At 39.9% G+C, this 17,285-nt stretch overlaps 1 protein-coding gene across 1 annotated transcript in view; it reads left to right on the top strand.

Annotated features, from left to right (window-relative positions):
* Window positions 1–1,446: 1,446 nt before the first annotated feature.
* Window positions 1,447–17,285, top strand: part of Adamts3 (ADAM metallopeptidase with thrombospondin type 1 motif 3) — a 239,151-nt gene continuing 223,312 nt past the window's right edge. The window contains exons 1-2 of the mRNA XM_027950884.2: window positions 1,447–1,704; window positions 2,999–3,026. Coding sequence (XP_027806685.2) covers window positions 1,636–1,704; window positions 2,999–3,026 — 97 coding nt within the window. The 5' untranslated portion in view covers window positions 1,447–1,635. The remainder of the gene's footprint in view (window positions 1,705–2,998; window positions 3,027–17,285) is intronic.

Below are 17,285 nucleotides of genomic sequence, written 5' to 3'. Positions count from 1 at the left end.
TGTGTAAGTTGAAGACACAACCTTTACTTCTGCTCTGTAGGGATGAACCATGAATCAAGTTATAGGAAACCCTTCAAAGGCATACTGTTTTTTAAAGACGAGGAACTGTGACTTATGGAACCATCTTTAGCAACACAAACATTAGCTTTTGCGTGTTTGGTTTTAGGCAGGTCTCCTCAAGACTGTTTCAAGGTAAAACCTTGAAGATTATATGTAACTGTGGGAATCAATCACTTCTCTCTCCGGGTCTCGTCTGGGGAGGCCAGTGCCAGCCTGGTCACTGGAAGCTGAAGTCAATGATTCCTTTTTCTTTCAGTTCCCTGTAAAGCGCTCCGAAGCTTCTACCGATGGGAAGTGGGCCTGGGCTGGGGTTCTTGAAACTTGCAGGTTGGTGTCATCCCCTCCCAGGAAGTTCCAGGCCACTGTGAGCAGCAATCATTTGATAACTTAATCTTGGTGTGAGCAAGAGACCCTGAGGCCTGTGTACTCTAGTGATAAACGGAAGCATCCGGTGGAGTCAAGAAAACGACACGGTATCTTTTAAAACTAATATAAACGAAAAAAGCATAAACAAGAGCTTAAAGGAAAGGGCAACCCCGGTCCCCCGCCAACCGTGGGAGGCGACTGGTGTCTGGAGGGAAAAATCACCGCGTCGTTAAAACCTGGAGGTTCCAGGGCTTCTCTCCAGGGAGACTTTTCCCTGGCTGCGAGAACAGTGGAGGTTGGAGGAGGTGAATTTCCTACAGCCCGAGACTGGCCCTTGGACCCTCCCCCTTCCTATAATTAACGCGCGTCCGGCCAGTCGGGACCGGTGGCGCCCCTGGACCCTCCCCTCTCCTCGCCCACCTCGGGGGGAAGGAGAGGCTCGCGGGATGCGGGGTCGATCCCGGGCTACCGAAGCCCGGGGCGGTTTGCAGCCCTGACCCTGCACAGGGGGCGAGGGCCCCGCGTGACGTGGGCGCTCCGGCGGGAGGGGCCGCCCGGGGGTGCTCCGGCCGCCTTATTAGCGCCCCGCGGGTCGCCAGCAGCTAGCAGACGGGCGCTCTGCGAGCAACAGGAGCCGGCAAGCGGCCCACTCCTCCCTCCTCCTGCGCCTGCCTCCTCCTCCCTTCGCTCCTCCCGCCCCCACTCTGCGTGTGCGGCGGAGTCGCCCTCTCCCTGCCTCTTTCTCCCGCTCCCGCTCGCTCCTCTCTCTCGCTAACACTTCCCCTTGCCTCTGGGCTCCAGGAGACCCGAGCGTTCTCGGCGGTAACCTTAGGGATCAGTGGTGCTTGAAAAGCTTGGAAAAAGCCGCCTCGGGCAGAGATAGTTGGAAGCCCCTCGTCCCTTCCCCCTCTCCCGGGCGCAGCCCGTGCCCGGCTCACAGCACCTTCTCGCTCCTGCACACTCCGTTTGGGAGGACGGGGTGAGAAGGTGAAGTGGAAAGAACTGCAGAGCGGAGGGGGCCAGTCTCAGAGCTCAAATTTCATTTTCATTGAAGCAAAGCACAGAAGACCTTTCTTTTTTTATTTTGCATTTTTTCCTTTCTTCTTTCTTTCTTTCTTTCTTTTTTTTTTTTTTAAAGAAACTTATTTTGGGGGGATTTGCTCTGGGCAGTTGCTTTGCCCAGTAGTTGAAAAGTGAACTCGACTCGTGATGGTTCTCCTGTCACTTTGGTTGATAGCAGCCGCTCTGGTAGAGGTTAGGACTTCAGCTGATGGACAAGTAAGTGGAAAATAATAACAATAAAAAACTCAAACCCAACCTTTTCCCGAAAAAGTTCCCTCCCCTCTTTCCCCTCCTCTCTTTCCTCCTCCTCCTTCCACCCTTCCCTGTTATCTTTTGCATTCAGGAACGGTGTTTGGAGGGCTGGGCACGGTGTGAGGGGGTTTTGGGGTGGGGGGGGATGAATTGCACGGGAGGTTGGGACTCCTACTCCGGGAGCCCAGCCTTGTCACACCTAGGGCTTCACCACTCTGCGGCATTCGTAACAGTTACTAGCGACAAAATGCAGCCAGTTCGCATCCTTGCCGGGCCATCTGGGTTTCCCCTTTCCGGAGGGCGGTCTGGGCGCTTGAATGAATTTCTGGACGCTGGGTCCAGGATCCCCAGTGCCCGGGTTGCTCCTGCCGGAGTCGGCTTCTCGGGGCTTTCTCTCCTGACTCACGGCTGTTTCGGGCAGCCGGAGGCGGGGGTTTCAGGAAGTCCTTGGGCCGGACAGGGAGAGATCCAGTAGACACGTGTCCTGGGAGGACCGCGGCCGGGCTAGAGTTTGACAGTTGGGGAGGGGGGCTGGAGACGTTTCCTGCCCTGCGTTTTCCTGGGCAGCGGCTGGAGGCGCCCGCCGCCTTCTCCCCTCCCCCTCTGCACAACTCCTCCTCTTTTTAAAGCTAAATTGAGTGCAGCTCTGTTTCTCTACGTCCCTGCCCCCACCCTTTGGAGACTCAAGGTGAAGCCCGATGCTCTCAGAAGAGCCCTAGAGGAGGCTCAGCCTGAGGAGCGGTTTGTAGTAAATCATATCAGCACAGGGCCGATGGGACTTGGAGTACAGAATTGCTCTGTCAGTTTTTGTAGCTTCTTTGGTCTGCCTGGTCAGACCATAGGGTAAAAGAAGGGAATTCTCCAGTTGATTCTGATGAATCAGACCCCCTCCAACCCCCATTTGGCTTCTTTTTGCCTGTTTAAATTCAGAAACTTTCTTTTCTAATTCCGACCGAGTACAGGAGTTTTCAAGAGACTATTGAGTGTCAGTATTTATTTTTGCTGGCTTCATAAATGTTAAATTAAAATTAAAGCTGGCAAACAACTCCCTTCCCCAAATTGTTATAGAGTTGGCTCATGCTCTTGTCACAAGAACCTTCTACGAAAGGAGGTGCAGCCTTTAGGCACAAATCCCAGTCTCTAGGTCTCCTGATTAGCTAGCTCCTGAAAAGCATTAGTGGTAGAAATAAATCGCAGGAGGTGATAAGATGAAACCCAGTAACTGTTTCTTTTTCTTACTTTCCCCCCTCCTTTCCAGGCTGGTAATGAAGAAATGGTGCAAATAGGTAAGCTTTGCTCTCAGATGTCACTCTTATCTTAGTTGAACGTAGGGAATGAAGTAAGCTGAGCAAAATATTGTTTCTGAAGTTTTTCCCATTGGTGGTTAAAAAAAACAATTTGTAGTCCAGGAGCAGTTTTGTTCTCTTCCTCTTCCTGGAGGAAGGTCCCACTTTCTTCAGGCTAAATTATAGTGGTGTCAGAATTCTCCTAGCTGTTGGACTTCCCAAGCATCAATTTATTACTCTTTGTACAAGCCACTGGTATGTACTTAGAGGGTGATGGAGAGTCTGAAGGAAGATATGGAGATGAATAAAGTAAAAAAAAAAAAATTCTGTAGTATTAGGAGCAGCACATCTGATTAGATCAGAAGGCAAATTGTAAAGAATGCTACAAAGAAAGAAAAAATAGAGTTCAGAGGATGGAAATTTTTCCTGCTCTAGGTAAATCCTTTGATGACTTATTCTATCTGCTTGAAAATAAATGTCTTTTAATGTGCAAGATACTGGTAGGCATTTTATAAATAACATCTAAAACCTCAGAAATACCAGATGCTGTGGGAATTATTATTGCCATTTAATAGGTGAGGAGACTGAGGTTCAGAGAATGTAACAGGTCACTCCAAAGTCCATGGTATTATTTTGAAGCTGTTTATAATAATATATTTGTTCTGAGTGCATACTGAAAGCCATCTGGCAAGAAGCCAGGCTACTACATTCAAGGTCTTTTCATACACATTTTACTTGAATTACTTTAAAAGATAATGTTTGTTTGTTTGTTTGTTTGTTTTGGCTGAGTACTAGTGTTTGGAAATTTGTATTTTTCAAATTATATTGGAAAATAATCTTTTAGAAAAAGTTTTTATTACTGCTAATACAAACACAGTTACAAGTCATTGACTATTTACTCAATGCCAGGCATAGTGTTAATTGCTTTATGTGCATTATGACACCTGTTTTTCATAGTCACAATGAGGGAGGGATTCTGGTGTTCCTATTCCAGAGGTTGCATAGCCAACTGCTGTAGTACACAGTAGAGGTCTGTGTTTGTTACAGAGGTTACAAATTACATCCTGATAAACCCATTTTAAGTTGAAAATATCATAAGTCAAAAATGCATTTGAATACCTAACCTGCTTAGGTGTTTAGCTTAGCCATACAGTATGCTGACAAGTATTGGTTGTTTACTCTTGTGACTGTGGATTATCTTCAAAACAGCATTGTGAGAGGGTATCAATCATACTGCCTGTCACTAGCTAGGGAAAAGATCAAAATTCAAATCCAGGTATGGTTTCTACTGGATGTGTATCACTTTATACCATTGTAAATTTTTAAAAAGCATATATGTAGCGTGCTGTAAATCAGCATTTGTCAAAATGCTCCTTCCTATTCAGTGCTTAGTGTTGTGAGCTCTTCTTACCCTCTGATACTTCAATGGCAAGAGGGGAAGAGAGTAACTGGGGATTCACTCAAATGAAGAGACATTTGTAATTGATAACATTCAGTCATCTATGTATTATTTTAAAGGCATTTTAAAACTAATCTCCAAAGAAGTAGGGAAAAGAAAGCTTATTTTTAATTATTTTAATTGCTTAAATATTTGATTAAATCCTTTATCTTTGCAATATGTACATTAGAAAGATGTTTTAAGATTACCCATTCCTGGGGCTGGGACTGCGGCTCAGTGGTAGAACACTTGCCTCACACATGTGTGAGGCACTGGGTTTGATCCTCAACACTACATAAAAATAAATGAATGAAGTAAAGATATTGTGTCTATCTACAACTAAAAAAAAAAAAGATTACCTATTCCACCAAAAGAGTATTCACAAAATAAAATATATTGCTCTGATTAATTTTTTTGTATAAGAGGCCCTGGATTGGACTTCAGTCCAGTCCTTTTGCTAATATAAATTACTTCAGCCCCCCCCCTTTTTTTTTTGCAGGGACAAAAATAGTATAGGTGTGTTGATTTCAGCCATAGGGTGATAAGTCAGCAGTCTGGAAGGAGTACCAGATACTCTTAGGTTCTATTGCTGGAGATTTACCTGTTGCCATATTCCTGTTTGATGAGATTCTTTTTTATTAGTGTTATTTTTATTTACCACACTCAAGTTTAATGAAAGTAAAAAGTATAGAAAAAAATAGATCTTGAGTTACAGGTCCTATGATAGCAAAAGGGTAGCTAACCAATCAATATCTCTAGGTTATAGTCATTTGTGTAATTTTCTGGAGGGTTTTAAAAATATCTATTTAAGAAAATCTTATGTACAGCGCCTGTCCCTATTTGTAAAGGCACTATTAACTAGGAGATTTGGTAAAATTCACTATTGACTATACAATTTTTTTCCCCAATAACTGATCTGTGGTTTTATGTAACTGCCTTGAGGTTCTATTGAATCAATGATTTATTAGGAATGATCAATATGGTTTGGAGATTTTATTTATTTACCTTTATTGCCTTAGAGATTGACTAGAGAAATTACATAGCTCTGAATAGTTACTGAATAATTTATTTTTCAGGAAGAGATAAAAGTAATTTATCTCTTACAAATGGTTAGAAAGTAAAAATTTTAAAAATATGTCTATTAAAATTTAATACATATGCAGGAGAGTACATATACATGCAGAGCTTGCTGATTCTTCACAAAGTAAATACTGCCAAGTAACCAGCACTGGATCGATAAGCAGAATATTACTAGCACCCCTGTTCTCCTCTCCTGCTGCCTTCCTGGCACTATCCCCTCCTTAAAGGTAACCATGCTCCTGACTTCTAACAAGGTAGATTAATTGTGCCATTATTTTTTGCTGTTTTTTATAAATAGGATCACACAACATGTAGTCTGTAGTGTCTGGCTTAGGAAGCCAGTGTTTTAAAATGTATATGATATGCCTTAACCCTCTAGACTAGGTAAGAAGGCTTTCATTTAAGTTGGAGAAGGTAGTTATGGGGCGGGGGCAGGTTGGCATATATATAGGTAGACCGACCACTTATGTAGTGTCTCAAGGGCATACTGCTTCTTTTCTTCTCTCCTAACCAGTGAAAATATACCCTCCAGCTATGGTAGGGAAGTATGATTCATTCTAGACAACATGGGTAAATAGGTTTTTGAATCTTGACCTATTTCTGAGCCCCTTGTCAACCAGAGAGGAACCATTTACCTACCACCTACCAACTCACACCCCTGCATACATCTGTACATAATTACTATCTGAGTATGTTTGAATATTTTTGTGTATGAATGTATTTGTGTATAGATGTGTTGTAAGTATGTTTCAAGAATCACTAGTGTATTTCTGTGACATATCAGGGATCTCTTTCATCTCTGACTCAGCATATGGCCTTGGTAGGATGCCGAGGGTAATTATGGGCAACTGGCTGGTTGGCCTATTTGGGTTAGGAGGCTTTTTCTGTGACACATGTGTCTAAGGAAATAATTATTGTTTTACAGAAGTTGGAAAATCTGAATAAAGAATTCTTTGAATCCTTTTGTTTTATAAACCATCACTTTGAGATTGCCTGAGCATCATTTGAGGAAAAATCATCATAAGGCTTTAGTATTAAGCTGTCTTCTCTTCCCAACCCCTCCTGGAACTGGGTCATATTTATTTTTGCCTTTTTTCTGTTCCCCAGTTGCAGATTAGATTACATTTCATTCTTAAACAAAAAAAAAAACAAACATTATTCATTTTTGTCTTCTCAGATATCTGGTTTACTGAGAGATAATTTTTCATCATTTTCAGATATTTATCTAGATTTCAAGGTTTAGTGTGAGTCACTAACCTCATTGTTGGGATGAAGCAAGCATTGTTACTAGTGTAGACCTCAGAGCAAAGACTGTGCCTTGATTACTGCTGTACCCCCAGTACCTAAAGTAGTGTTTGTACCTCCTGGGCCCTCATATATTTGTTATTCAATGATTAGATGTAGCAAGCAGGATTTTACCCATGTTCTGAATTTTCTTAAATGCTCCTATTCTGTACCTTCCTCCAGGTTTAAATTAGTCTCTAAGAAAATGAAGATGAATACAATGGTTATAGAATTAGTTATTCAGTGTTATCAAGGCTGCTTGTAACTTCACTTTTCACCCCACAAAGCACAGGGAACTCAGTCTGTGAGTTTTTGTATGCTCGTCTGTTTGGTTTAATAAGCATTTGTCAAATTGAATAGAATTCTATGTGTAGTTTTAGGGTGCCCACTCAGTCTTTCTTGTAGTCTACTTGGGATCATTTGCCCTGCTGCTGACATTAGGGGAAATAAGATAAGCTAAGATTAAAATCTGTCTGTCCAATTTGCCAACAAGAGTACTAAAAAAAAAAAAAAAAAAGTGTGGTGGAAAAGGTTTTAAAAGGAATCCTTTTGTAAAATTTAGAGTTTTAGCTACTCAAGTCATTATTCTTCCTTGTAACTAAAGAGCAGGGAGTTGACTTTTCTGATTTAGCTTCTGCCCCCTTGAGCATGATAATCATTCATGTTAAATGCTTCAAGTTTCTCAGATGAGAATGTTCTCTCTCTCTCTCTCTCTCTCTCTCTCTCTCTTTGGCACTCAGAAACTGTTTATTGAATGTACAGATGGATGCATAATAAATGAGTAAATGAACAGACAAGCAAATGAAAAAACAAAAGAATGTTTTATGACCCAAACATCCCTAATATTACAATAATATAATGCCAGGAGCATAATTCTCCAAGAAAGAATCCTCTTCTATTCAGTTACACCAAAATTAACAGTTCAAAATATAGATTCCAATTACTTCCTGCAATATAAAAACTTAAAAATGAACAGCAATTTTTAAATTTACAGAATAAATGTTATTCTGTGCCAACCACTGTGTTACATCCATTAGGAACAGTTTCAGTTTTGATCCTGATAAAAGCATGAGTAAATGAGTGTTATTCTCATTTCCTTCCCTAGTAACTAATACTTAGACTAAATATCCTAAAAAACAACTCACACAGGTAGGATTGAAGCCCCTTGACCAAAAGTCTTGCTCTTCACCACCAGACTGTAACACCTTTAGAGAATGTTCTTAAGTGTAGCATGTCATCTGTTACCAGGAACTTTATTGCTGTTTAGCCAAAATGTTTCTTCCTGTACTTTCACTGCTTTCTCTTGTCACTGTCTCAAACATAATATTGCTCAGAAATGTTAAAAAAAAAACAAAAAAAAAAAAACCTCCAGGTCACCTCTGCTTCCAGGATGATGGTCTCTAACCATTCTTTGCTTGTGAGAGACCAATTTAAACTACTTTGGAAGTCCATGAAGGACAATTCCAAATTGCCTGGCAAGATCATAAGTGGTTTTGATATGAACAGTTTGGTTATGCCAGTTGGATTGGATATATTGATGATGACTTAGATGGGTCTCTAATGTTTCCTCAAGGAGGATTGCCATTACCAGAATTTTGGGAACCATATCTCTAGTGTCCCTATAATAGGGATCATCTTTAATTCCTAAACTATGCTGCCTCTATTACTGTAAGTTGCTGAATTCTTCTTTTTAATTAATCAGGATTTTTTCTGATTACAAATGTACATGTGCCTCCTATAATATTCTTCAATAGTCTTCTATATTCTCCAGGTTTTTGACAATCACTCCAAATTCCAAACTACTATTATAATTTAGCATATTCTTATTTGGTCTTCATTCACTATACAGATTGTTTTTTATATACCTGTCTTTGTTTTGTATAATATTTTAATTTTTCCGTATCATTACCAACTCCTTGTATATACCAGTTTAATCCCATCATGCTAATAAACTGTAATTTATGTAATCATTTTTTCTAATGGTATCAATTTTCCCATGCTAGTGAATGTTGTTACATAGCATTGTATATAGGTCACTGCCTGCATGTCAAATGCCTGTTTAAAGAGAGAGCCCTTTGGTTTATTACTGAGTAAAAACAAATTAACATACGTTTTGACAAATGACTTTCGAGAAAGTTGTATGACCTAAACTCCTGTTATTGATAAAAGAATATGTTGATTTTTAAAATTATAATTTAAAGTTAATTTTAGCTTTGTTCTTCATATTTTAGTATAATTTTTTGAATATTTACATTTGTAATCTGAAGAGATGCAACCAGTTCAACATTTTTTCTATTTCTAGATACTCAATACATGTGAACAATTGAATATACCATTGTTTTTATAATTTTATTAGTATTATGAGAAGCTTTATATCCCTCAGAGAATAGAATTTGAGAATTATATATTCCTTAAAGTTTCCTTAGTGTAAGGAAACTCTGTCCCACATCCAGTTGATCCATCCTAATTTTCCAATCAGTTTGTATGACTTTGCTGACTAACTATAAATCCCTAGGAGAGCTTTAGTGGTGAAATTTGAGTTTCTTATTTATAAAAATGATTCCCACAAATTCAGCACGATGAGTTTTTATGGATTTCAGAACAAATTGAGATCAGCATAAAGGAGTATATCTTGCTTTTGAAATATGAAAAAACAAAAATAGTTTTTTTCTGGATGGTGGGTACTGGGGATTGAACTCAGGGGGCACTCAACCACTGAGCCATATTCCTAGCCGTATTTTGTATTTTATGTAGAGACAGGGTCTCACTGAGTTGCTTAGCACCTTGCTTTTGCTGAGGCTGACTTTGAACCTTCGATCCTCCTGTCTCACCCTCTCACCCCGCTGAGATTACAGGTGTGTGCCACTGCGCCTGGCTCAAAAATAGTTTTTAAGAAACATGTTATCAGATAAAATGGAATTAAATATCTAAATAATCAAACACTGGTCATAGATATTAAATCATATTTCATATAATTTTCTTCCTAGTTACATATACATACATAAAAATTTTTAAAAAATGAAGTAATATGAATTGGAGTTTTCTTCACATGTAAAGTCTATTCCCAAATCTAAATAGAGTAGCTATTAATATTGTCTCTGCACAGTGGTCAGAAGCAGAAACTGTGAACGGTGTTCTTTAAACTTCTGACTCCTCCATTTTCTGCCTAATGACCTTAAACCTCTGTCATTTTCTTACATGTAATGGGCATAATGCTACAGCTTCACAGAGTTGTGATGCTTATGTGAAACATATAAAATGCTGACTCATGGTAAGTAAGCTAGAATAAAAGCTGTTACTATTAGTACATTTTAAACTTGTGCTTCTCCTTCTTAAAAAAAAAAAAAGTAAAAAAAAACTAACCAAACAAAAACCTTTACTTAAAGAGAGGCACTTAATTCTAATTCCCTACATTTTAAATAGGTTCTTTAGCCACCATGAATTGTCAAGAAACGTAATTTTCTATGCCATGCACTTTTGAACTGGCTAGCCAATTAGCTGGGCATGGGACAGCTCTTTGAGAGTTCTATTTTCATGTGTTATCTTCATGTTGATATCTCCATGTAGTGTTGCTTCACTGGAATATGGCAGTTAGAGGGAGGGAGGGACTTACTTAGGAATAGTACAAAAATATCCCATACCAGCTATGTTTTGTATATACAGGTTGAGTATTCCTTATCCAAAACACCTGGGACTTTGAAGTGTTTCCAGATGCGGAGTGTTTTGGGATTTGGACCATTTGCAGAGGTTTTATCAGATGAGCATCGCTAATCTGAAAATCCAAATTCTGAAAGACTGGAAAATCTGGAACTTTGAAAATATGTTGGGTTTCAGAGTATATCAGACGGTGGGTTTCTAGATTAGGGACACTCTAAGTGTACCTGGCACACTTCTTTAACTTCTTTTCCCCTTATTAATTGCAATTCCCTTCTTTCCATTTTATTGAGAGAAAATTCCTTTATTTGTTGCAATTTTTTTTTTTCACATATAAATGACAGGAACTCAGTTGACACAGGTTGGAAAAAAAAATAAGATAGTCAAAATCAGGTATAGCTAGACCTAGAATTCAAATTATGAGGTCGCGACTCTCCTCCCCTCTCCTTCCCCTTTTGTCTTTCTCCTTCTTTCCCTCTGTGTTGGCTTTATTTTTCTATCAGGATTAGATTGCTGTTCCCCTAAGTGTTGGCAAGGACTGTCATCAGCATTTCTAGGCAATCTACTTTTCACTTCTCTAGACAAAAACCCATTTGAAAGCACCAGTAAATTTTCTGGTAGGGTTTTATTGGGTCCTTGACTTGAGCAAAACTTATCCTTGAACTCTGTACTGTGGTGAGGGGATGTCTTACTCTCATAGGCCTGGACAGGCCAGGAGAGACCAGGAGAGTTCTGACTTACAGGACTAAGAGTGGACTGTAGGGTGGCTCTCCTGGAAAATAGGGGCTCAGTTAAAGAAAGAGGAGGGATGGATGCCAGGGAGCCACTCAGGTATAGTAAGTGTTCCTGCTGTGAGGGCACTCCAGCACACTGGATGTAGCTAGGTAGTTGTGGTGGGTAGAGTAATGCCCCCCAAGCTGCCTGTGTCTGAATTCTTGGAACTTGTGAATATGCTCTGTTACATGGCAAAGGAGGATCAAGTTTATAGGTGGAATTAAGGTTGCTAATAAAACGACTTTCAAGTAGAGAGATTATCCTAGATTAGCTGGGTGTGGTAGTCTTTATAAGTGAAAGATGGAGGCACAGGAGAGCTAGAGAGACTGCAGAGTAAGAAGGCTTTGATGTTGCTGTAGATGGAGAAAGGGGATCAGAAGCCAGGCAGTGCCTAGGGTCTCTAGAAACTGATAAAGAGTCTCTCCTAGAGTTTGAGAAGCCAGGCCTCCCCATGACACCTTGATTTTAGCCCAGGGCAAAGTCCCAGACTTTGGACCTCTAATCAGTGTTAAGTCACTAAATTTGTGGCTATTTGTTACAGCAGTAGTAGGAAAACTACTATATTGACCTAAAAGTCTGTCCCCATTTCCCTTTGTCAGACCACGATCCAGACTATTTCAGATGAAGAAAATAAATGATCACAAAGTTTCAGTGAAAACCATGAAGAATGCTTTCCACATTCTTTTTTTTCCCCTCCCCTTTGCCTCTGGGCACAAATGCTAATTTTCATGGCCTTAAAATCTAGATTAATTTTTAAAAGCACTATCCCTCAAAAAATTGTAAGAGGTATGAGAAACATTAGTCTGTAGAATGCCCAATACAGTCTATGAAAATTCTGATGATGACAAATATAACCGGTCCAAGTGCTTCTTTAAAAAGTAAGTTTGGAATGTTAACATTTTGGCTTTTGGGCCTCACTTAAAAATACAATTATCCTCTACTTGTTGCCCTGATATTGATCATTTGTTCATTTCAATATGTAGCAAACAAAATACTCTGATGTTTTTTCTTCAAAGCATGCTTTTTCTTGAAAGATCTTCTTTTACCTGATTTCATGTTCTAGAAAACACCAAAGAATGTGCTGTTCTTTCCTAAATGACTTTCTTAAATGTAAACATTGTGCAATTGCAACAAATATTTATTAAATAGTCAGATGTAAAAAATGAGAAGAATTTTTGAGTTCACAACTATTTGTTTTTTCTTAATAATGAATAATAATAATAAAAAAAAAACCTCACTACCTTTTTTTTTCTCAAATAGCTTCATGAAAAATCTTGGACTATGAAAATAGATTCACAACTGAAAGAAAAGACATGCCAAAGAGTGTTTCTGCTTTGTGATGATAAGAGCCTAGGGGGGATGAAGTGAGGAAGAAAGGATTTGGCTGTGTTCAGAATTTCAACATGTGCCACAATTAATTTTTAATTGCTTTTGAGAGAAGATGTGTTCCCTTCCCCATAAGTGTTTATAGCCTTGCTAAGCCCTTCAGCATTTGGTGTCCCCTTTAATGTCCACTCTTCACCCTCCTTGCAGCTTTCCTGGAGCAGCTGGCTCTTGTCATTTCTGATGAAAGTCATTCCCTTACCCCTGGCTCAGGATTTGGAAATGTTGTTGTTGGAGCCACTTCTTTAGCTGATCTTGAAAATGCTGATCTGATTTCATTCTTGAGGCCAGATTACTGCATACTAAAGTTTATACCTGATATAGGAAATTGCCTGTGTGAACTGCAATTGTAGTAAAGTGATCAGCCAGTTCTTGGGACACAACCCCAGTTCTCTTGTGGGGTCATGGGCTACATTGCTACACCTAACCTGACCTGAACTGTAGGCTCCCTGTTGACGTGATTTAAGGTCCTTCTAACCACCTTAGAAACACCAGGCTGGGATGGGAATATTGGGGAGAGAGTCCTCGGGTTCTGGGAGGTGGAAGGAATCTGAATTGGACTTCCTTCTTCAATATCCCTTGTTAGAAATGATGATGGTGAAGATGATGATAATAGCTCCTTTTTCATGTTGAAATGTGATTAGATTAGATCAGGTTCATATATAGCACTTTGTTCCATCTCCTTGTTAGCCTTATTTTACAGATAACTTCTCCGAGCCTTAATTTTCATAATCTGTTTGCAAGAACTCATTAGACTGGAGCCAGAATTCAAACACAGTGCTTTCAGACTTTTGCTACTCAACCACCAATATTTAGTGGTGAAAAATTCTGTGTGGAGAGTTTGTAGCTTTTCCATGGGAGATGGTGAGAACTTAAAAGTGATTCAGAGAAATTTTCATAAGGGGAAAAAAATCAGTGGAGCTGATCAGCAAAGGGAGAAGCTGAAATGAGGAAACTGTCAGGCTTGCTTTGGGAAAATGAACATGTTATCAACAAATAGTGCAGTCAAGAGGGTACCCTGTATATTCACATGAGAATTCAGTTTGCTTTAGATTTGTCAAGGATGAAGAGAGAAAGGCATGTTATTTTCAACAGAAACCCAACCTGTTCAGGCTATGGTTTGGAGCAGCTTCTTTTTTCTTTTAACATATTGCGACCTTATCACATGTAAGGTATAATGCTAAAACACAGACATGTGTAGAGGGGACAGAAACTCTCTGAAATGACTAAAGTTTTTAAACCATTAGGAAAGTGTACCATGGTTGTTGTTAGAACAGACAGGCAAAAAGGTCTTGAAGTTTAGATTGAGTTTCTCTTGTCTGAAATGCTAGGGATCAGAAATGTTTTGGATTTTAGAGTTTCGGGCATTTGGGAGTACTTGCATATAAATAATGTGGTATCTTGGGGATGAGACCCAAGAAGAACTCTGAACTTCTTTTATATTTCATATATATCTCATGCACATAACCTAAAGGTAATTATATACAGTATTTTTAGTGCACCTGCATTTTGACTGTGACTCATCATGTGAGGTCAGGTGTAGCATTTTCCACTTGGTGGCATCATGCTGGTATTCAAGAAGGCCCAAATTTTGGAGCATTTTGGATCTTGGGTTTTGGATTAGGGATTTTCAACCTGTATGTAGAAGCAGAGAACATTGACTCCTTAAATCCTGTTTTGTAGTTTATGTGTACTGACTGCATGGATCTGTACCTATTTTTATACATGTCTATCTTGCATGCACACATGCCCACATACAAGGAAGAGTGGTTATTTTACCCACCTCAGGGAGAAAGAAGGCATTAACTTAAACTCAAGAATGGGAATTTAGATATGAGAGAATTCTCTGACCAAAAAAATATTTTTCTTGTAATTAGACTGCCAGAGGAGACAACACTTTCTTAGGGATAGTTCAGATGTCTGAGAAAATTCTGAATAAAAACATCGCCCTTTGCTTGCCTAGGTTCTGAACATGTTGAGAAACAGAAAACTAAAGATATAAGTAAACATAAAATATCTTACAAAAGAGCTGATGTGGAGCCCAATGAACTCACTTTTACAGGCAAGTGGTACCTTGGATACCCACCTGGTATGCAGAACTGTCCCTGGTGAAGCGGAAGAGAACATGTGTTCCTTGTCAGGCTCATGCCCAGGAATATAGATGAAAAGGGAGCTCCTGCACTTTGAAGATTCTCCTATGTTTTACAGACTTTGCAATCATATTAATCATTCTTCTTCATCAGTAAAGGGTGAGGTCAGGGGCAGAGCAGGGCCTGGAGTCCTCAGAAAAATCCTCTCCCCACAAGGAGCAGGAGCAGGCTAATGACCCTCCACTTTTAACTTAAGATAATAATTGTATCTACTTGAGATGCCCGAATTGTAGAAAGAGGCAAGGATTAGATGATTTTTCAAGGTCTTTTTAATTTTTGATCTGTCTAGTTCTGGTTCTGTGAATATCCAAAGGGATTGATGAGTGGGGGCTAATTTCCTGCTGCCTGCTCCTAACAATGAGGGGTTCCACATTTGCTTTCTAGGAGGTCTCTTTTAATGAGTATATCATTTTTTTTTTGTTCATGGTAGCCTTAAGTTGTAAGACTTCAGTGCTATGAAATGTTTGATTTGTAGGTCAGCAGGAACTGAGATAAATATACCCAAGTTTTGCAAGCAAAATTCTGGCTTTAGAAGTACATGACAAAAAACTTGTGCAATTTGCTATCATTGATGGCCTGCTGGCAAGATTACTATTTAGGGAAAAGAAGAGATGTGCTAATTTTAGATACTCCTTTAGACTTGACTGACGCATTCATTCATTCATTTCTTCATTCACATATTTATTGAGTGACTTCAATTTCTGTTTTAGGTAGTGAGGAACTGTAATGGAGAGATCAGATAAATTTCCTGTCCTCTTGAAGCTTCCATGCTGATTCATATAAAGAAACAGCACAAAAACATGAGTAATACTTATAGGATGTCAGATGGTGACAAGATTTGTGGAGAAAGAAAAAACATGGAAGAGGACAGAAAGTGACAGATGGTTACTGGTGGTCAGGAAACACCTCAATGGGAGGGTCACATTTAAACAAAGACCTGAAAGAATTGAGGGCAAGAGTCATGCTGCTGTCTGGGAGTAATGGAGACACTTACGCAGAGGAAACAACAGGTCTAAAATCTTGAGATGTGAGAATTCTCAACTTCAGGCTGTAGGATCTTGTGAGCCATTTTATGCTGGTGGGATGGGTTTGAGGAGAAGAGTGACAATTTAATTGCCCTGGGTCTGTTTTGAGGATAACCCTCAAAGGGGCAGAGCAGAAGCAAGTTCAGTAATGACATGCATTCAAAACTGAGATGATGGTGGTTTGGACTAGGTTAGTAGCTCGTGAGGTAGTGAGGAGTGGTCAGAGTCTGGATACATCTTGAAGGTACAAATCAAAAGAATTTGGTTAAAGGCAGGGTTGTGATATACAAATAGCTGAGTATGGTTTGGTCAGGTTTTGGGTTTGAGTTAAGTAGAAGGCTAGAGTCGCCATTTACTGACATGGGAAAGGAGGAAGAAATGTGGATGAGGAACTTGGGAGTCTAATTTTGGGAATGTTAAGTTGAAATGCTTGCTGAATATCCAGAAGATCTGAAGGCCATTGGATCTACAAGAGAATAGCTGACAGGTGAACTGTGGGTTAGAGGCATGCAAAGTCACAAGACAGGATGAGCTCACCAAGCTCTGGGGAATAGATGCAGAAGAGGCATCCACATACCAGGTCCTGCTGCCCTTTAGTGTTTACAGGCCACAGAAGTAAAGGGACTCGAGGAAGGGAGAATGAGAAGGGGGACACCAGGGAGATAATGGGAGAGCCAGAAGAGAATAGTGTCCTAGAAGACAGATAAATAAAATATTTCAAGAAGGAAGGAGAAATGAACTAGGTCAGATGCCACTGATAGGGCAAGTAAAGAGATTAAATCTTGACCATTGGCTTAAACAACATGTGGTCGCCAGTCACCATACAAGAACTCAATTGCAATATATTTAAGAAAGAACAAAAATGGCAAGAGTGAATGGAGAGATCTAATATAGCCAATCTTCTGAAGTGTTTTCCTCTCAAGGGAAGTGAAGGAATGAGGTATAAGTGAGGTGAGGTGGGTGTCTTAGTCCATTTTGTGTTTCTACAGTGGAATCCCCAAGACTAGGTAATTCATAAAGAATTGATATTTATTTATTGCCATTTTGAGGGCTGGGAGTTCAAGATTGAGGGGTCCACATCTGGTGAGGCTTTCTTGGCTGCATCATCTCATGGCAGAGGGTGCAAGGGCCAGAGAGCATGTGTTGTGGTGGGGAGAGAGGGAAAGTGGGAACCCACTCCTGTGATACCTAACTGCCTTCTGTGACAACAGCACTAATCCACACAGGAGGGCAGACCCCTCATGACCTAATCAACTGGTAATGGCCCCATCTCTCAGCATTGTTGATTTGAGAATTAGATTTCCAACACATGGATTTTGGGGGACACATTCATACCAGTGAGGGAGATGTGGAATCCAGAAGTATTTTTTAGTAAAGACGGGAAATATGATGAAAGCTTATATATTTTTGGTGGGGAGGGATGATCTCGTAATGTGGGAAACTTGGTGAAATGAAGAGGAGTCATTGGTGA

This window comes from Marmota flaviventris, chromosome 7 (assembly GCF_047511675.1).
Source record: "Marmota flaviventris isolate mMarFla1 chromosome 7, mMarFla1.hap1, whole genome shotgun sequence".
NCBI lineage: Eukaryota > Metazoa > Chordata > Mammalia > Rodentia > Sciuridae > Marmota > Marmota flaviventris.
This window is presented reverse-complemented; position numbering and strand designations above follow the sequence as displayed.